At 38.1% G+C, this 22228-nt stretch overlaps 1 protein-coding gene across 1 annotated transcript in view; it reads left to right on the forward strand.

The window, feature by feature from the left end:
- Nucleotides 1-22228, forward strand: part of LOC110448211 (sperm-tail PG-rich repeat-containing protein 2-like) — a 79451-nt gene that overhangs the window by 1418 nt on the left and 55805 nt on the right. The window contains exons 2-9 of the mRNA XM_021494339.1: nt 1425-1610; nt 1918-2039; nt 3031-3180; nt 4135-4299; nt 5141-5371; nt 5886-5999; nt 6559-6808; nt 14980-15233. Coding sequence (XP_021350014.1) covers nt 1499-1610; nt 1918-2039; nt 3031-3180; nt 4135-4299; nt 5141-5371; nt 5886-5999; nt 6559-6808; nt 14980-15233 — 1398 coding nt within the window. The 5' untranslated portion in view covers nt 1425-1498. The remainder of the gene's footprint in view (nt 1-1424; nt 1611-1917; nt 2040-3030; nt 3181-4134; nt 4300-5140; nt 5372-5885; nt 6000-6558; nt 6809-14979; nt 15234-22228) is intronic.

The raw sequence follows: 22228 nt of genomic DNA on the forward strand, positions 1-22228 counted from the left end.
CAAATATTTAAGTATCCTCTAGTTAGATATAAGTTTTAAATCTTACAAAAATGTAACGTTTGTTCGAGATTCGGAAAACAAGAACTTGTTTCGAGATAAAGATGGCGGAGACTACAGTGCGTGTGACTGGCGGCCATGTTAAGACAAGTTTTTCAGTTCCATAGGTATTGTGAATAATCTTTATTTTTCTTACATACGTGTTACCTATATGGAGAGCTTCACTCTCATGGGCCCGAAGGGCCCGTGAGAGAGCTCCGCCCTCTATTAAAAATGATATCAATCTGTAGGAATCACAATTATGTATCATTTACATTTAACTAGTAGACTTTAAACATGACCTTCTTGTTATCCTTAGGCTCAAGACCTTTAACATCAAAACAGTATGTTCTCATATATGTCAGTTTTTGCCTAACTAAAATGCTGGATTTCATATTTTTTAACTAATCTTAGCATTTACAGTAGAATCTGTAAAGAATGCCTCCAGGACAAGGAACATTCATTGAGATACATTACTGATAGTGTTTGGTGGTAATCGACCAAACCAAGATCTGTAAGATGGGTGAATAATTCTGAACAGCTTACACATGATATTTGATATGTCTGTAATCATATTCAGAATTGTAGGACTGTTTATCATAAGTAGGCGTTTGGGTTCCAGGGTTATTGGTCAGTGGTTAAGTCTTATTTCTCCCACAACCACTATAGGTTACCTCACTCCCCACCCATACGATAAACCTACTAGGAGTTGGTGAACATTTTTGGTTATACCCACTAGTTATACCCACTAGTGGGTAACACCCTGGGCATGATTTCATTGGTCAATATTTCAAAAAATGTATGGCGTCACGTAACAATGCTTTGCGACGTCATCTATCACTGTGACGTCATGATTCACGGTAATCGTTTCCCCCATCGGAGGCCGACATAGTATATTTTCAAAGGAAAGATATGGCTTTCCATATAAAATATGAACCTTATGGGAGAAAAAGTACCTCAAACTCGTGATGGTAGGTTATCATGTTTATCTAACTCTCATTAGTTAATTTTCAAATTGTAAAAGACACTCGGTAAACCTTGTGTCTTTATGCAATTTGAAAATTAACTAACTTGAGTTTGATAAACATGATAAACAACTATCACTCATTGGGGAACCTCTATGTTGATATAATGAGGCAAGATCCAAGATATCTGACAGATACATTTATCGTTGCAATAATACATTTTGTTTATTGTGACATGTCAAATTGTTTTGGCAATATATTTCACTTAAGCAGGAAATAATAAAAATAAAATGGAAAAATGAAACTAACAATAAATATGTGATTTATCTAAAATGAGTTTCAAGATACCAAAACTTTTTGTTCTGCGTAACTCCTTCACTTCAAGTGTAATGTATGAATCTAATCTCTGAAGTTTCTTTTCAGATGAAGGGTTAGTGTAATATCCAGCTTATTGAAAAAGCTCACTGAAAAAAAAATCCAAGGGAAAAAATACAAAGATGTATGACCGAGCACCTAGAGATTTGGTTGCCCTTTATGGATCCACACCTCACAATGTGGGGCCTGGCTCTTACGATGCTGCATTTACTGGCAAGGGCAGGATAAAAGCTGGTAAATTTTACTGATTAGTTTTGGTAGTATGATGATTATGATTAAATGTATTTACAATGCTATGAAACTCAGAACACACATTGTGTGAGTATACCTATAACAGTTGCTGAATTCCTCATTCAAAATCTCTTGGTTATTTATTTATTTAATACAAGTCTTGATCTTGAATAAAATCATCTCTGGATGGTAACTTCAATTTTTATCATAAGACCAAATCTTTGTATTACAAAATCAGATAACATGAATTTCTTGTTGAACTTTGATGTATCTAAGGTTTTAATTTACTTAAACATCTTGTCATTTGCAGATGGCTATGCCCCATTCTTGTCTATGACCAGTCGGGATGGTTTCTTCAATATCCGAGACCAGGTGGTTGCAGCCCCTGGACCAGGTCACTATGACCCATCTCTTGCTCAGGATATGATCAAGGCAAGTGTTTTTAGACTGAGTGACTTTGAGCTCAATTTATTGCTAAGGACTTGATCAAGGTAACAGTCCCTTGACTAGGTCACTGTGATGTGTGGCCCAATCAAGGGAGTGTCACACATCTCTAGCTTAGGACTTGATCTAAGTAAGTGTCTCTGCAAGTCTTGATAAAAGTCAATATCCAAGGACAGGGTCACTGTGATCTTTCTGTTGCTCAGGAATTTATCAAGGAAGAAATTCCTTAAACCGGGTCACTGCAACCTCATCATTGCTCAGGAACTCATCTATGTAATTGTCACTAGACTCAATTAAACCTATCTATTACTCAACACTTGACCAGGAAACAAAATTTCCTCTGACAGAGTCACTATGACCTATCTATTGCTCAGGACTTGATAAGGTAAGTGTGCCTTGACTGAGTCACTCACCTGTCTATTGCTAAGAACTTGATCAAGGTAAATGTGCCTTGACTGAGTCACTCACCTGTCTATTGCTAAGAACTTGATCAAGGTAAGTGTGCCTTGACTGAGTCACTCACCTGTCTATTGCTAAGAACTTGATCAAGGTAAATGTGCCTTGACTGAGTCACTCACCTGTCTATTGCTAAGAACTTGATCAAGGTAAGTGTGCCTTGACTGAGTCACTCACCTGTCTATTGCTAAGAACTTGATCAAGGTAAATGTGCCTTGACTGAGTCACTCACCTGTCTATTGCTAAGAACTTGATCAAGGTAAGTGTGCCTTGACTGAGTCACTCACCTGTCTATTGCTAAGAACTTGATCAAGGTAAGTGTGCCTTGACTGAGTCACTCACCTGTCTATTGTTAAGAACTTGATGATATACTTAACTTGATTATCATGACCTCTTTTCCTTACTAGTAGATGATCAATTATATACTTTAATACCAGGTTCATCTAGCATGTCAAAGTTATTTGTTTTGTTTGTAAATAACTAGATCTAATAATTCATATAAGTAAATTGATGTTTGTTACAGGGTGGTAAAACATTAGCCAACAAATCTAAGAGGTTCGCCGATTCTGTCACAGACAATCCTGGCCCAGGAACATACAGTGTTGACAAGTACACAGAGTTTAGGACATCAAAGTCTGCTCCAGTGCAGGGAAGTAAGGACAAGTCTGGCGCAGTAAGTGTTAAGGTTGATCCAATGAATGGCATGACTGGTTCACTTAGGATAAGGAAAGTTCAGTAAATGTAATTACTTGTTCATTATGGACAAGTCTAGTTCATTCAGTGATAAGACTGGTTCGGTTTATGTCGAGATTGGTTCTTTAGTGTCCTTCATCTATTTTAACTCTTTATCTTTCTAGAGTATCAATTAAAAATCATTCAAAATTGATTGATTATGTGTCTGACAGAGTAAGTGCACTGGTGTATTGAGCTTATTGATTATGTGTCTGACAGAGAAAGTGCACTGGTTTATTGAGCTTATTGATGATGTGTTCGACAGAGAAAGTGCACTGGTGTATTGAGCTTATTGATTATGTGTCTGACATAGAAGGTGCACTGGTGTATTGAGCTTATTGACTATGTGTCCGACAGAGAAAGTGCACTGGTGTATTGAGCTTATTGATGATGTGTCTGACAAAGAAGGTGCACTGGTGTATTGAGCTTATTGACTATGTGTCTGACAGAGAAAGTGCACTGGTGTATTGAGCTTATTGATGATGTGTCTGACAAAGAAGGTGCACTGGTGTATTGAGCTTATTGACTATGTGTCTGACAGAGAAAGTGCACTGGTGTATTGAGCTTATTGATGATGTGTCTGACAAAGAAGGTGCACTGGTGTATTGAGCTTATTGACTATGTGTCTGACAGAGAAAGTGCACTGGTGTATTGAGCTTATTGATTATGTGTCTGACAGAGAAAGTGCACTGGTGTATTGAGCTTATTGATTATGTGTCCGACAGAGAAAGTGAACTGGTGTATTGAGCTTATTGACTATGTGTCTGACAGAGAAAGTGCACTGGTGTATTGAGCTTATTGATTATGTGTCTGACAGAGAAAGTGCACTGGTGTATTGCGCTTATCATATATATTGTTGATCTATTTGATGAAAATTAATTTCTATTGCTTTCAGCTTTTATCCAGCAGAATTAAGTTCCACAGGAAGCCCGAAGCACCCTCTATACCTATGTCAGGTCAGGCATACGGGTATGAAGAGTGTGACGATGGGACATTGAAGAAACAGGCACCTCCTGACCGTGATGTTAGTTTGGGTCCCGCATTCTACAAGCCCAGCAGTGTAAGGAGATTTGTTTTTAACACTGAAGAGAACTGATGCTGTAATTTCCCAGTCTTTGATTATCTGCCAAAGATTCCATGTAAAATTTGTCATTTTGTTGTACATATGGATTTTGTGTAAACAGAAAAGAACGTGTTTGGAATAAATCAATCAGCAGTTTATTTTAAGTACTGGTTTCTCACATGATTCAAAGATCTTCTTTTGGTGAGCTTGTTTTGTAGTGTCTAATTTCTACCATTTTTGCTGTAAAATATTTCTTCTTTCCATAATTGTCACTTAGGTTAAGATCCAGCTGATATTTCCATGGACCATTATCTGAAAAATTAAATTCATGTATTTTCAGATTAATTTGACATTGAAGCTACAGACATTAATGCAAAGTTATTATTTTTTATTAAAAATTTAAACAAATGATTGTTTTGTTGTGAGGGCATCAGTGTCTTAACAAACTCATCTAGTTATATTTTCTGAGCCATAAATTACTGTTCAAGTTGAATATATTTTCTGTTGTGAGATTATTGAATTTCTTAGATTTATGCTGTTAAGTTTGAGGTTTAATTTTGTTTAACTTTTCGTGTTCAATATCTAGTTTTTTCATGCTCCTGAACTAGTGTTATCATTTTTCTAATCAGACCAGGGTTTGAGTTGCCTACCTTCAATACTGAAGAATGTTAAATCAGGTTTAGTTAGACTAAACTAGCTGTGAATGTTTGAACTTTTTCTGTTCCTATACAGTAAACATACCCTGGTGAGCAATGGGTTTTCCCTCTGGAAAACTGTCTACAGTATTCTGTCAAAGGAATGTGTAAAATAAGTTTTTTTTGGTTTATTTTTCATTCAGGAGGTCACAAAACCTACAAAGAATTACAAAGGCGTACATTTTGGAAAGTTGACCTCCAAGCGGTTGGATCTGAGTGTGGGTAAACATGGGCCTGGTCCAGGGGAATATGAGCCGTACCGGGAAATTGCGGCCAAGGTTGAAAATGTTAATGCAGAGGAACCACAACATGTCAAGTTTGAGGCAAGGATTCCACGGTACCATGAAGCTATAGTCAAGGATGAAGAAAAAAGGGTTGGTAGATCAGATATTTCTTTTGTAATTGAAATGTTCATGAACTAACCTTATGATGACTAGCAGATGTTAAGTGACAAATATTTCTGCTTCTTTATTCTTGGTTTTCAAAATGCCTTTCATTTTATTATATTACCTCCTTTCATTTTGATATTGAGATTTCATGTAGATATTGATTTATTTTTATTTAATGGCTGCTGTACATGTTTTGTTAAGTCATGTTTGTTTTGGATGTGCAGAGCAAACAAGTTATCCTGAATAGGTACTGAATTTGTCTTCGTCTTTTGAAATTAAAGTCATACCTATGATTTCTGAATAAAGTGGTCATCATCAATATTTTATCAAATCAATTACCAATCTAAAATCATTATACATGTAGAAATGTACTGAATTTAATAAATTCCAAGAGTTGCTTCCCTTATATTATTTTTTCAGTAAACATACAAGGAAAATTATTCTTATTACTTATCATCAGTGTTTCCTGTCTGTATGTTGATATTAATTGTATTTACAGGCTGTTCCAGGTCCTGGGAAGTACGATTCCAAAGGCTTGTTTGATGCAGAGCCTCCAAAATTGAATACAGAGGGCATAGAGGTGGAACACCCTCCCTTTATGTCCCAGTCCAAGGTACATTAGTTCATCAGTTTAAAAGCAGTTTTAGAGAAGCAATGCCTGTCAACGGCTGTATTTGTCTCTACTGTTTACACATTTAGTAATAATATTCCAGTAGTAGTGTTCTGGAATTCTGAGCTTTTATTCATCACCCAAGAGATAAATCCAACACAATTTACAAGTACATGTATTTTTGATTTTACAAGAAAAATATAAAATTTAAAAGAATCAAATTTTTCTAAAAATCTGTAGTTTGAGTAGATAAAGACCAGGATTTATGATAACAAAANTCTACCTCATCTCCACCTTCCTCACTGTAGGACAAGGGTTGGCTACAAAGCCTGCTTCATCACCACCTTCCTCACTGTAGGACAATTGGGTTGACTACAAAGCCTGCCTCATATCCACCTTCCTAACTGTATGAAGAGTGCTGGCTACAAATCAATCCTCATCTTAGTCTTCCTTACTATATAGAAAAAGGGTTGGCTATAAAGCCTGCCTTTTATCAAACTTCCTCACTGTAGAAAAAGGGTTGGTTACAAAGCCTGCCTCATCTCCACCTTCCTCAATGTAGGACAATTTGGTTGGCTACAAAGTCTACCTCATCTCCACCTTCCTCACTGTAGGACAAGGGTTGGCTACAAAGCCTGCTTCATCTCCACCTTCCTCACTGTATGACAATTGGGTTGGCTACAAAGCCTACCTCATGTCCAACTTCCTCACTGTAGGACAAGGGTTGATTACAAAGCCTGCCTCTTGTCCACCTCTTTTACATTATAAAGAGGGTTGGCCACAAAGCCTGCCTCATCTCCCCCTTCCTCAATGTAGGAAGTCTGTTGACTACCAATGCAAACCTGCCCTATAATCAGGCATGCACCTTCCTCTCTGTAGTAGGAGTGTTGGCTACAGTGCCCATCACCTACCGCATCATAGGAAAGTTTTTGTATAATCTTCATTTTTCTTACAATAGAAACAGTGTTTACTCGCTGTAATAACGCTGCAATGTGACTCCTCGCCAGCTTCTTCAACATAAGAAAGGTCATGGCTACAAAACATCCCTCATCTGTCTTCCTTGCAGTAGGAAAGTTGATGGCTACAAAACATGCCTCATCTCTTTCTTCCTTGCAGTAGGAAGGTTGATGGCTACAAAACATGCCTCATCTCTGTCTTCCTTGCAGTAGGAAGGTCGATGGCTACAAAACATGCCTCATCTCTGTCTTCCTTGCAGTATGAAGGTCGATGGTTACAAAACATCCATCATCTGTCTTCCTTGCAGTAGGAAGGTCGATGGCTACAAAACATGCCTCATCTCTGTCTGCCTTGCAGTAGGAAGGTTGATGGCTACAAAACATGTCTCATCTCTGTCTTCCTTGCAGTAGGAAGGTTGATGGCTACAAAACATGCCTCATCTCTGTCTTCCTTGCAGTAGGAAATGTGATGGCTACAAAATATCCATAATCTGTCTTCCTTGCAGTAGGAAGGGTGATGGCTACAAAACATCCATCATCTGTCCTCCTTGCAGTAGGAAGGGTGATGGCTACGAAACATCCATCATCTGTCTTCCTTGCAGTAGGAAGGGTGATTGTTATAAAATATCCCTCATCTGTCTTCCTTACAGTAGGAAGGGTGATGGCTACAAAACATCCATCATCTGTCCTCCTTGCAGTAGGAAGGTCGATGGCTACAAAACATGCCTCATCTCTGTCTTCCTTGCAGTAGGAAGGGGGATGGTTACAAAACATCCATCATCTGTCCACCTTGCAGTGGGAGGGGTGATGGTTACAAAACATCCATCATCTTTGTCTTCCTTGCAGTAGGAAGGGTGATTGTTAANCCTTCCCTCACTGTAGGACAAGGGTTGGCTACAAGTCTACCTCATCCCCACCTTCCTCACTGTAGGACAAGGGTTNTACAAAACATCCATAATCTGTCTTCCTTGCAGTAGGAAGGTCGATGGCTACAAAACATGCCTCATCTCTGTCTTCCTTGCAGTAGGAAGGGTGATGGCTACAACACATCCCTCATCTGTCTTCCTTGCAGTAGGAAGGGTGATGGTTACAAAATATCCCTCATCTGTCCTCCTTGCAGTAGGAAGGGTGATGGCTACAAAACATCCATCATCTGTCTTCCTTGCAGTAGGAAGGGTGATGGTTACAAAACATCCCTCATCTGTCCTCCTTGCAGTAGAAAGGGTGAAAGCTACAAAACATGCCTCATCTGTCTTCCTTGCAGTAGGAAGAGTGATGGTTACAAAACATCCCTCATCTGTCCTCCTTGCAGTAGAAAGGGTGATGGCTACAAAGCATTCCTCATCTGTCTTCCTTGCAGTATGAAGGGTGATGATTACAAAACATCCATCATCTTCGTCTTCCTTGCAGTAGAAAGGGTGATGTCTACAAAGCATCCCTCATCTGTCTTCCTTGCAGTAGAAAGGGTGATGGCTACAAATAATCCCTCATCTGTCTTCCTTGCAGTAGAAAGGGTGATTGCTACAAAACATCCCTCATCTGTCTTCCTTGCAGTATGAAGGGTGATGATTACAAAACATCCATCATCTTCGTCTTCCTTGCAGTAGAAAGGGTGATTGCTACAAAACATGCCTCATCTGTCTTCCTTGCAGTATGAAGGGTGATTGTTATAAAATATCCCTCATCTGTCTTCCTTGCAGTAGGAAGGGTGATAGCTACAACACATCCATCATCTTTGTCTTCCTTGCAGTAGAAAGGGTGATTGCTACAAAACATGCCTCATCTGTCTTCCTTGCAGTATGAAGGGTGATGGTTACAAAACATCCATCATCTTTGTCTTCCTTGCAGTAGGAGGGGGGATGGCTACAAAACATCCATCATCTGTCCTCCTTGCAGTTGAAAGGGTGATGGCTACAAAGCATTCCTCATCTGTCTTCCTTGCAGTAGAAAGGGTGATTGCTACAAAACATGCCTCATCTGTCTTCCTTGCAGTATGAAGGGTGATGGTTACAAAACATCCCTCATCTGTCTTCCTTGCAGTAGGAGGGGTGATGGCTACAAAACATCCCTCATCTGTCTTCCTTACAGTAGGAAGGGTGATGGCTACAAAACATCCATAATCTGTCTTCCTTGCAGGATGAAGGGTGATGGCTACAAAACATCCATCATCTCTGTCTTCCTTGCAGTAGGAAGGGTGATGGTTACAAAACATCCCTCATCTGTCTTCCTTGCAGTAGGAAGGGTGATGGTTACAAAACATCCCTCATCTGTCTTCCTTACAGTAGGAAGGGTGATGGCTACAAAACATCCCTCATCTGTCTTCCTTGCAGTAGGAAGGGTGATGGCTACAACACATCCATCATCTGTCTTCCTTGCAGTAGGAAGGGTGATGGCTACAACACATCCATCATCTTTGTCTTCCTTGCAGTAGGAAGGTCGATGGCTACAAAACATGCCTCATCTCTGTCTTCCTTGCAGTAGGAAGTGGGATGGTTACAAAACATCCCTCATCTGTCTTCCTTGCAGTAGGAAGGGTGATGGCTACAAAACATCCCTCATCTGTCTTCCTTGCAGTAGGAAGGGTGATGGCTACAACACATCCATCATCTGTCTTCCTTGCAGTAGGAAGGGTGATGGCTACAACACATCCATCATCTTTGTCTTCCTTGCAGTAGGAAGGTCGATGGCTACAAAACATGCCTCATCTCTGTCTTCCTTGCAGTAGGAAGTGGGATGGTTACAAAACATCCCTCATCTGTCTTCCTTGCAGTAGGAAGGGTGATGGTTACAAAACATCCCTCATCAGTCTTCCTTGCAGTGGGAGGGGTGGTGGCTACAAAACATTCCTCATCTCTATCTTCCTTGCAGTAGGAAAGGTGATGGCTACAACACATCCATCATCTTTGTCTTCCTTGCAGTAGAAAGGTCAATGACTACAAAACATCCCTCATCTCTGTCTTCCTTTTAAGTAGGAAGGTCAATGGCTACAAAACATGCCTCATCTGTCTTCCTTGCAGTAGGAAGGCGGCTGGTTACAAAACATCCATCATCTGTCCTCCTTGCAGTAGGAAGTGTAATGGCTACAAAACATCCATCATCTGTCCTCCTTGCAGTAGGAAGGGAGATGGCTACAACACATCCATCATCTTTGTCTCCCTTGCAGTAGGAAGGCGGCTGGTTACAAAACATCCATCATCTTTGTCTTCCTTGCAGTAGGAAGTGTAATGGCTACAAAACAAACCTGTCTACATTTTCATCTTTCATGTAGCAAAAAATCTCCATCTCCTTACTAAAAGAATAAATCTCCATTTGAGTATAGGATGAATTTTGGTTCAAAGCTTGCCTTATCACTATCTTTCTAACTGTCTCTTCAATGTCTTCATAATGTCGTGTTGAGTATACATGTATATAAATTCCCCTTTTTTTTCTTTGGTTATGGCCAAAGTTGGTTATGGACAAAGCCTTTTAAGGTCACCTGAGCTTTAGCTCAAGTGACCTATTGCTATCCGTCTTCGTCCGTTGTCTGTTGTCCGTTAACATTTTACATTTTCAACTTAAGCTGAAATACTGTCAAAGGGATTTCATTGATACTTCATGGGAATGTTACTGACAACTCCCTGACCAAGTGTTGTTATTTTTCGGGGCGATCAAAAATCCAATATGGCCACCACGGCCGCCATTTTGAAAACACATTTCGAACTTAAAGTCAAGTTCTACTGGGCCTATTTCACTGAAACTTGGTAGGAATGATCAACTCATGGTCCTGGCAAAATGGGTTTTTTTCAGGTCCATCAAAACCCTAAAATGGCAGCGATGGCGGCCGTATTTTTTTTTTTTTTATTTAAAACTTAAAATCAAGTTCTAATAGGACGAATTAACTGAAACTGGTCTAGGAATGATCAACTCATTGTCCTGAAAAACTTAACTTAAAGTTACACTTAACTATTTTTTACTCAAATTTTGGTAGGGATGATTGACATCATTTCTTCACTTGATATTTCAACAACAAAAATTAATACTGTAGGACTCAGGTGACCGTTAAGGCCCATGGGCCTCTTGTTTTTTCTTAAATTGTGAAAATTGTTCTTTTGTTGAATTCTGAAGATTATTCATAATCACAATTTCCTACATGACATCTGTGTGAAAAAGTGTTCTTTGCTAATCTTTGCCAGACTAGCTCAAAATAATAGTCGAATATGTCTAAAATACAATGGAGTGTGGTTTGCTTTGTCTCATTTTATATTTGAAAAAATATCTAAATGATAAAAATGTTTTAAGATATTGTGATAATTGAGGTCTAGTCATCAGCTCTGTCTTCACCAATGTTGGACAACCAAATTATCTGCCATAATTAAAGAAAACAGCAGACTGGTTTGATGGATTTGGTTCCCATCAAACTTATAATATGTTTGCTAATGACCAGATTAGCCTTGGTTAGATATTTACCTTAACATTGGAAAGGTGAAGTGAGCCATGATCATTGTTGATGGGTTTATATTCCAAAGGTTAAGGAGTCATCTTCTGAACAGTGGAAGGGACTTTGTGTCCGTCAGATAACCACCCGTGTCTGAGTAATGCTATTATATTTTAATCCAAGGGAATACCGATATACTATCTCTTGGATCTGGGATTCATCATCGATGAATTCAAAACAACACTAGAGGAATCAAAATTAGGATAATGAACATTATCAAAATGATTTAGGGATCATTAAAGACTTGTCGTCAGGTTTTCTGGCATAAGATTTGGCCTAGGAAGAATTATCAATCGGTAGCTAAAGAAGTGTATTAATTGTGTCTGCCCAATAACTCTGTGTTTCCTCATGTGATGATATGGCCACCCAGGGGGCTAACATTCTTTGGTCATCCTCCTCCAAAGACAATGGTTTTTGGCTAATGAATTGAATAATTTATCACTCAGTTTTTTTGGTCGTTGTAACAAACTGTTACACAAACGGTCTCATTTCGCAGGTTTTCACACTGTTTTTCCTTGGGGCCTATCAGTTCGTCATCGCCAGATGACAAGGAGAAGACAACTCTGTAATGTGTTGAACTGTTCTATGTGCATTAGGAATAATGATCTGTGTACTTCCACACCTCAGAGCTTTATTGTCCTGTTGTAGCCAGGGTTTATAGTCATTTCCATAATTCTGTCACATTCATCAGATAGAGATGAAATATGGATGCAATGCCATATAAAGAACAGTGAGTCACCCCCCAGGTCCCCCATCCTTACAGGTCTGTTACGTGGCAGGTTGCATGAGAGAGAAAATTCACACTGTCATTGACAAGATTCTGACATGTCTCTGCATACAGGGGCCCTCACAAATCTAAATATACATGGTATAAAAATCAAATTACGTTTTCACTTGCTTTGGGTTAATGCGAAATAAATATTACCATGAAATTGATTTCCATTGTTCCAAAGATCTATTATGATAGTGGTGTATTTGGCTGCTTCTTTAACGCTGGTTTTAAATTGGTTCCATATTCCCTACACGTTATAACACCTACTGATTCTGATACCATCAGTCTTTATGGCGCTTTAATTGAAAAGTTATAATTCAAGTCCGTTTCATCAAAGCACCTGATCTGTTGTGTGTAACTATCAGTCCTGGGCATTGTAATCAGATTTAGGAACTTTCTGCTCGGTAATTGCCTGAAAATTGATATATTGGTGAAAACAAACATGAGGATGTAAAATCAGTGTAGCCAGGAGTGAAGGATCAAAACAAACAATCTAGGGCGTGTCTAGTGACTTAATCATCATGACTTGGTCCTGATGACTTAATCCTTCTGTAACTTATCTACAATTGTTCTAGGCAGTTAATGAACCTTTGCTCAATTTTTTTTTTAATTAGATTTAGATGATCAAACATAGCAGATTGTATTTTTAATCTTTGACATTATTTGTGACCATACCATTATAAGACAAGACAGGTATAGTCTGAATGGTGAATAACTTCAGTAAGTGATCAGAATGTTGGTCATTTATTCCAATATAAGTTAAATGTAAAGTTTTGAGTTGTTAGCAAGTCTCTTCTGGTTTAAATTTGGATTTAAACATAGATAGTACTTTAGAGGACAAGCTATAACAATTTGGCCTACATCAGTACATGAATTTCAAAGCCAAACTTTCAAACGTTAAGGTGAGAATTTTGTTGCCGACCGTTTGGCCAGGTCTGTAGTGTACTTTAAGGTGAGGTGAAAGTGTGAGGTAATCACTTCACACTATTATTACATAATGCCGTGAGCAGTAAGCACCAACTGTACCAGTCATAGTTATTTTAAACAAAGCAGATTTCAATTTTTTGCCTGCAAGGTCGTATGAAATTAATTCCTGACTCTATATTTGAATGGCAAGCTGTGTTGGACATGACACAACTGGTAACATGCAACCAACTCATCATCTGTCTAACAGTACACTACACTCACTCTCTCCAGTCCTCTCAGAGACCGTGGGACTGTAAAATTGAAGACTTGTTCTCACTGGAACAAAATGTGATAGCAAGTGTATCTTTTCAATACAAAAGTTGATTTTTTGGTGTATTAATTGACCAAGAACATTTTGCTGGCATTCAAACGTGGCAGACGTTTAAACGTAAAACAATGAGTCATTAATAACTGTCCATGTGGAGAGGAACTTTCATTGCTTAAACATACATCAAATATTTTATAGAGGGTCAAAAATCTCTGTCAGGGGATAAATTAAATGCTTAGTCCGTCTCCAAGATGTAACAAATAATGTGTGGACACTCAGCGCACAGGTCATATTTTCACACATTTCTATAAAAACTTTTACAACCGTGTTATCAGTTTCCTAATTTGTGCTTAAGGAATGAGACTTTGCCTGAACCAGTCAGCATGCTTGAGAATGGTAACAACCCCCAGTAGAGTCATTATGTCTCCGTGATGGACAGCCATCTTAACACTTCTATGGATTAGAACAGGCTTGGTATCAGTCCGATCTAAATGGAAAATTTGGCCACACCAAAATCAGGATTTTTAGAAGTATATTTGTTAAGTGTTTCGATCACCGCCTTCATTGGCTTTATTGTAAGTAGGCTTTACTTTATGCAAATGTATCTAGTCTTGAAAGCTCTCCATGTTTGTAATCAGAGCATTGATCACTGCTATCATCTCAACCTATTACATCTCCAGTGGGAAATAGGCCTCCACAAAATCCTCTAACTATCTGATCCAACTGGAAAACTCACTCAAGTATTCCGCAGCAAATTGCTTGTTGATTTTGTAAACTACCTGTATAATGCTATGTTATTGGTTTTAATGGTAGACTGAAGTAGGCTGTAGTCCTGTTTATACACTGGAATACACTGCAGCGGTTCCCAGCAGTATCTAGTTAATTAATGCCTTACCTTGTTTCATTATCAAGAACAATTTGAAGTAATAGGAATGTGTCCTTAGCCACAGATGATATTAAATCACTTCAGGACACACCTGTTCAAGTAGTCGGAAGTAGGTTGCCACGTATTTTGAATTCTTTCTGACTATTAAATTAGAAACATTTAACTGCACCTGTCTGCAACCTTGTCTAAAGTGATTAATACAATGGAACTTCTGAAGTTACATTTTTTTTTACCAAAATGGGGTTTCCTTTTATAAAAAAAACAAGATTTCAATAACAAAAATGGGAATTTGTGTGTTTTTCAGACTGTCAGGCTTGATCTATAGTACACCATTCCTTGATGTGTATATGTTCTTCAGTTAGGTACAAGTTCCAACATTATCCCCACCCCTCCAACAACACATCTTTCCACTCTCTTTCCCTTTTCATTCCCCAACAGACATTAACACTTTCGTCTTTAACATAATCACTTTTCCCTCTCCCCTTAGACACCAACACTTTTTACTTTGACTTTAATTATTCACAAATGACTGTTGTCATTTTTCATTTTTATTTTCAATTTAATTTTATATTGTCAATTTAAAAAATAATAGTCCATTTTTGATACTTACCAAACTTTTGTCATTTATGCAGAACTTCAGTGAATGGTGCTTTGTTTGTAGGTCCGGGAGCATACAACATTACAGGTATGGGTTCAGACAGTATGAGGAAGGCTTATATTGAGAGCACACGTAAGGGAGTGTTTGGTACGACTTCTTCCAGAATCAAGACGATGACAAAGAAGGATGAAGTGGAGATCCCTGGCCCAGCCCACTACCAGGTCAAGGAAAAACCTTTCAAAAACAGATACCCTAACCTGTCTTCGACCTTCGCCTCTGTGACCTCTCGCCTCAACGAGGCCCCAAGTGTCGTCAAGGTATGCAATGATGTTTTTTCTTTCTCTTGTATGAGTTTAATACCTCTTCATCAGCCATCATTATTGATGGCTATCAAAGTTAGATTGATCCCCTCCAGACTGAACTGCTCACTGTTAGCAGTGTACCAATCGTAACTGTTGGAATCCTTTAATCTTGAAGTTCCTTCCAGATTCGGAACTAAGGATTAAAAGTTCTTTGTTTTTATAATTTGAATTTGAAGATTATATATATTCAGTCACCCTGGCTATTGACTTGCGATATTCCTGAGAAAATTTAAAACAGAAATGTCAGAAATGGTAATTTATGTTGTAAAATTTTGGTTGAAATTCATTCTTCAAAGCAAATAATTTTACTGGCCTATTTGTAATGCACCTGCAAAATGATTATTCATTCTTATCTCATTTATAAATGTCCAAGGCATGCTAAGCAAGTTCTCTTCTGTGTTTTAATTGAGTTAACGAAAGAATATTCTGGGTTGTTTTGCATTCACTACACCAGGTTATCAAAAGTGGTGAAATGGTGAAGCTATGTGTGGACACCTCTGAGATCTCAGTTCTGTGGGTAAACTGATCAATGAGTACTGCTATTATACAAAATTAAACTGCTCTGATACATGTCTCTTGCAAATAAATGATATTTTGTTTATTCAATCAAAGCACAGAAGTCAAGATAAAAGAAATAAGATTTGATGAGTGATCACAAATTGTTTATCTTCACTCTGTTGTAATGATTATTGTATTACTTCAATNAGACATCAGGGTTAGACATGTGTTACTACCTCTGTTATAATGTCAGACATCAGGGTTAGACATGTGTTACTACCTCTGTTAATAATGTCAGACAGCAGGGTTAGACATGGTTTACTACCTCTGTTATAATGTCAGACATCAGGGTTAGACATGTGTTACTACCTCTGTTATAATGTCAGACATCAGGATTAGACATGTTTACTTCCTCTGTTATACTGTCAGACATAATTACTGCATTACTACTTCAGTTATAATGTCAGACATCAGGGTTAGACATGTGTTACTTCCACAGTTATAATGTCAGACATCAGGGTTAGACATGGTTTACTACCTCTGTTATAATGTCAAACATCAGGGTTAGACATGTGTTACTACCTCCGTTATAATGTCAGACATCAGGGTTAGACATGTGTTACTACCTCAGTTATAATGTCAGGCATCAGGGTTAGACATGTGTTACTACCTCTGTTACAGTGTCAGACATCAGGGTTAGACATGTGTTACTACCTCCGTTATAATGTCAGACATCAGGGTTAGACATGTGTTACTATCTCTGTTATAGTGTCAGACATCAGGGTTAGACATGTGTTACTACCTCCGTTATAATGTCAGGCATCAGGGTTAGACATGTGTTACTACNTATCAAAGTTAGATTGATCCCCTCCAGACTGAACTGCTCACTGTTAGCAGTGTACCAATCGTAACTGTTGGAATCCTTTAATCTTGAAGTTCCTTCCAGATTCGGAACTAAGGATTAAAAGTTCTTTGTTTTTATAATTTGAATTTGAAGATTATATATATTCAGTCACCCTGGCTATTGACTTGCGATATTCCTGAGAAAATTTAAAACAGAAATGTCAGAAATGGTAATTTATGTTGTAAAATTTTGGTTGAAATTCATTCTTCAAAGCAAATAATTTTACTGGCCTATTTGTAATGCACCTGCAAAATGATTATTCATTCTTATCTCATTTATAAATGTCCAAGGCATGCTAAGCAAGTTCTCTTCTGTGTTTTAATTGAGTTAACGAAAGAATATTCTGGGTTGTTTTGCATTCACTACACCAGGTTATCAAAAGTGGTGAAATGGTGAAGCTATGTGTGGACACCTCTGAGATCTCAGTTCTGTGGGTAAACTGATCAATGAGTACTGCTATTATACAAAATTAAACTGCTCTGATACATGTCTCTTGCAAATAAATGATATTTTGTTTATTCAATCAAAGCACAGAAGTCAAGATAAAAGAAATAAGATTTGATGAGTGATCACAAATTGTTTATCTTCACTCTGTTGTAATGATTATTGTATTACTTCAATATGCTGGTCACCATCACAGGACTTTAAAGCTGCTGTCAGTCAGCTATGACATGACTGAGTACCAAGCTCTGTAATGGACCTATAGTACTATAAACACCACCAATCAGTCCATTACATTCATATCAGAAAGTCAAGTGATTGTTATGGGTTTTTCTTCTTTAACTTTACAGGAAATAGTAATAGATTGTGCTTTTTGTACATCAAATTTCAAGTGATTTGTTATTTCAAAGTGTAATATTTAACAGATGGGTCTAAGAAACTGCATAAAATTAGTCTTGCACAACCGCTTTGAATTTAAATGATTGCCCTGATTGTCAGAATGTTGGTTTCTAGCCATAACTCATCAGTATTATTGGTCGTTACCGCTGCCTTGTTGGCTGGCAGATGTTTATAATGACAGATCTTCACTGTATGACGAAACAAGCCAGACAAATATGTACCGTCAATACTGAAAGCTGAACATATATTGTCTATTAGTTCACCCATACACGACAAGACAATTTACATATGATCAATCATCATTATTGTATTGATTAATGAAGTCAAGCGAGTTAAAAGGAATTAAAACATGGAACTGCAGGCTAAAACTAACAAAGGTTTGTTTTAACTTAAGAAATAAAACACCAACTTTTCTGAATTATTATGAATCATTATTCAAATATGTAAATGTATGTGTAGATAATGATGTAATTGTGTTTCTATATTTGAACTACAGGTGTAAATGTGAAACGGTGCAGTGAAAGTAATATCTGACAACAGAAACCTACATTTCAATATGAATGATGTAGGGACTTATGTATATTTCATATTCATTATGAACATCACGACAATGTAATGGACAGTGAAACTTCACTGGAATGTTATACTNTCTGTTATAATGTCAGCCATCAGGGTAAGACATGTGTTACTACCTCTGTTATACTGTCAGACATCAGGGTTAGACCTCAGCTATACTGTCAGACATCAGGGTTAGACATGTGTTACTACCTCTGTTATAATGTCAGCCATCAGGGTAAGACATGTGTTACTACCTCAGTTATAATGTCAGACATCAGGGTTAGACATGTTTACTACCTCTGTTATAATGTCAGTCATCAGGGTTAGTTTAGCAAGTAGTAGAGATATCTGCAGAGGACATCAGAAAAGCATATTTCAATGAAAGTCCTAGAAAATGTTGACAATCAACCCACAATCTTGGTAAACTTTAAACAGTTTTTGAAATGAATGTTGTTGTTGGTTGATTTGATTATTTGTACAAGGTCATGAGAATTGGGGAATCGTCTACTAGTCTAAAACTAGAGTGTGAAAATATGGTTTATTATATTTCCCTGGAAAAGCATTGAAATATTGATGATTACAAGTAGCTACACTGTACAATATATAGTCGAGTATATAATGAGACCCAAAACTCAGGATGAATAAGGCTTGAAAACCAGTTTGTGTACGAAAGAATTCTCATTACTATGCCTTTAAGTCCATTCAGCACTAACATATTTCATAGATCCATCTTCTTTAACTGTTTCTTTATGCAGACACTTTACTATATATTGCCAAACCCCTTTATAATGCCAACATTTTGCCGGAGGGTGCAGTATTACAAGGTTTTACTGAACGCTGTTCAATACAGTTTGTCTGGTTAGAATATATATGACAGTTCTTGTCACTGATCACTTAGAATAATTAGAATAATTTTCCGACAGAGGTTTGACTCATAATGCATAAGATACATTTAGTTAGAGTGCTGTGTTATGAATGAGTGTGAAGATATTTAAGGGGAGTATAAGGATACTATTTACATTACACTAACGATCAACATGATGAATACAATGCCATCAGAACACACTTTTTTAATATAGCCTTTTTATCCTCTGGTTCTCGGATGAGTAGTACATTCCTTTGATCAGGGTCATTCGATTGTCATCAGTGGGTGGGGAGGTTAGCACTTCCCATTATACAAGTATTCATTAAATAGGCAAAAAAAAATGTGTACTTTAGTAAATAGCATAGATGATGCACTTTGATGTAGGTAGACCACTTCATCAGCCAAAGGCCATGTACCCTCATTACTGTTACAGACGGCTCAACATCTCCATTCTATATCTGAATTTAAATCTTCAATCATAGTGGAACAAAAAATAATTTTAAAAAATGACAAATTTTCAATGTAATGAGATAAAAGTGTAGTTGAAGCCTGATTATACACCATCAGATAGATGTTTGCTTGGCACGACCAATTCCGATATTATGCAAAATTATGGATATGATCCCATTCCATACACATTAGCTGTATTTAACAGTGGCACCGGGATTTCGTCCAAGTTTGGGCGCAGCCTAATCTAGCCATCCATCAAGCTTTGTCTAGGACAAAGAATATGATCATCACTGTTGCAAACTCTGTCGCAAAATTACAAAAAAATTATCAGCAAGAATACTTCTGTCTGCTTGATTTGTGAGTGTTGTTCCGTATCCAATTTTCTGTACGACTGCAGATCATGTCATCCGCCTAACAAGGGGTCAGCCCCGCGCAAGCCTGGCTGCACTGACTGCTTNGTTAGACCTCGCCTATAATGTCAGACATCAGGGTTAGACCTCGCCTATAATGTCAGACATCAGGGTTAGACCTCGCCTATAATGTCAGACATCAGGTTAGACATGTCTTGCTACCTCAGTTATAATGTCACATCAGGGTTAGACATGTGTTACGACCTAGGTTATAATGTCAGACATCAGGGTTAGACTTGCGTTACTACATCGGCTATAATGTCAGACATCAGGTTAGACATGTCTTACTACCTCAGTTATAATGTCAGACATCAGGGTTAGACATGTGTTACTACATCGGCTATAATGTCGGACATCAGGGTTAGACATGTGTTACTACCTCAGTTATAATGTCAGACATCAGGGTTAGACATGTGTTACGACCTTGGTTATAATGTCAGACATCAGGGTTAGACATGTGTTACTACAGTTGTGGGATCGCACAACGTTACACGATGTGCGGTGTGCGCACAATGTGTGCAGGGTGTGTGAACGGTGTGTGCATGATGGGCGAACGATAAAAAGCTGGACGATCATTGCTTGCGCATATCTGTGTGCACGATGGACGGACGTTGTGCGATAACAATCGTGGTTGGTGTAAATTGAGGAATGCCTTAACAATTTATACGGTTTCGTGTTTGAACATATAGACTTGATGTTTACGTATGTTTCTATATTCTAGCAACATCTATAAACTTATCTTTTTGTCTATACATTCATATATTTAGAAATTTTGCGTTCTGTGTTTTTAAACTTTAACATAATCGACACATATAAAATTACAACACAATCCTGTATACAGGTAAACATAACCAATTTTTACATGTACCTAGACCGTAGTTTTTTTCCCCGCCTGGGGCACTTACGTAACTCGTCGGGTAAGGCCAGGGGTGTGAAAATCCAGGTGAAGGGGAGGTATTGGCAAACGAATGCAAATAACAATACTATTCATTACGGTCAAACGGTATCGCTTATCAGCTCTTTGTGTCAGGCACTGGTCAGGTAAAACTCCGGACACTCATAAAATTGTTATTTACCTGTTCTGTTAACTTGGAGCCGAACCCATTCTTGACAGCCTAACGGTCGCTGTAATACTGTGTAACACGCATTGTGAAATTGTATAATCTTGATTATTGTGATGAGAAATTACAGATATATACACAGGGTACATTATCGCATGCGAGTCTTCCGTATTTTTGTCATTCCGTAATTTTGATCTACAAATGATACCAAATTGCACAGTTGTGCGGAGAGAAGTGCACAACGGGGTGAACGATTGCTAAATCGCACAGTTGTGCGCACCATGTGTGAACGATGTGCGGACGGTGTGTGAACGATGTATGCATGGTGTGCGCACGCTATTTTTGGTGCGTTGTGCGGTACCAGAACTGCACTTCAGTTATAATGTCAGACATCAGGGTTAGACATGTGTTACTACAACAGTTATAATGTCAGACATCAGGCTTAGACCTCAGCTATAATGTCAGACATCAGGGTTAGACATGTGTTACTACAACAGTTATAATGTCAGACATCAGGGTTAGACATGGTTTACTACCTCTGTTATAATGTCAGACATCAGGGTTAGACATGGTTTACTACCACAGTTATAATGTCAGACATCAGGGTTAGACATGTGTTACTACCTCTGTTATAATGTCAGACATCAGGGTTAGACATGTGTTACGACCTAGGTTATAATGTCAGACATCAGGGTTAGACATGTGTTACTACCACAGTTATAATGTTAGACATCAGGGTTAGACATGCGTTACTACTTCAGTTATAATGTCAGACATCAGGGTTAGACATGTGTTACTACCTCAGTTATAATGTCAGACATCAGGGTTAGACGTGGTTTACTGCAACAGTTATAATGTCAGACATCAGGGTTAGACATGGTTTACTACCTCTGTTATAATGTCAGACATCAGGGTTAGACATGGTTTACTACCTCTGTTATAATGTCAGACATCAGGGTTAGACATGGTTTACTGCAACAGTCATAATGTCAGACATCAGGGTTAGACATGTGTTACTACCTCTGTTATAATGTCAGACATCAGGGTTAGACATGGTTTACTACCTCTGTTATAATGTCAGACATCAGGGTTAGACATGGTTTACTACCTCTGTTATAATGTCAGACATCAGGGTTAGACATGTGTTACTACCACCGTTATAATGTCAGACATCAGGGTAAGACATGTGTTACTACCTCAGTTATAATGTCAGACATCAGGGTTAGACATGGTTTACTGCAACAGTTATAATGTCAGACATCAGGGTTAGACATGTGTTACTTCCACAGTTATAATGTCAGACATCAGGGTTAGACATGGTTTACTACCTCTGTTATAATGTCAGACATCAGGGTTAGACATGG

Source organism: Mizuhopecten yessoensis, unplaced genomic scaffold (assembly GCF_002113885.1).
Source record: "Mizuhopecten yessoensis strain PY_sf001 unplaced genomic scaffold, ASM211388v2 scaffold3949, whole genome shotgun sequence".
NCBI lineage: Eukaryota > Metazoa > Mollusca > Bivalvia > Pectinida > Pectinidae > Mizuhopecten > Mizuhopecten yessoensis.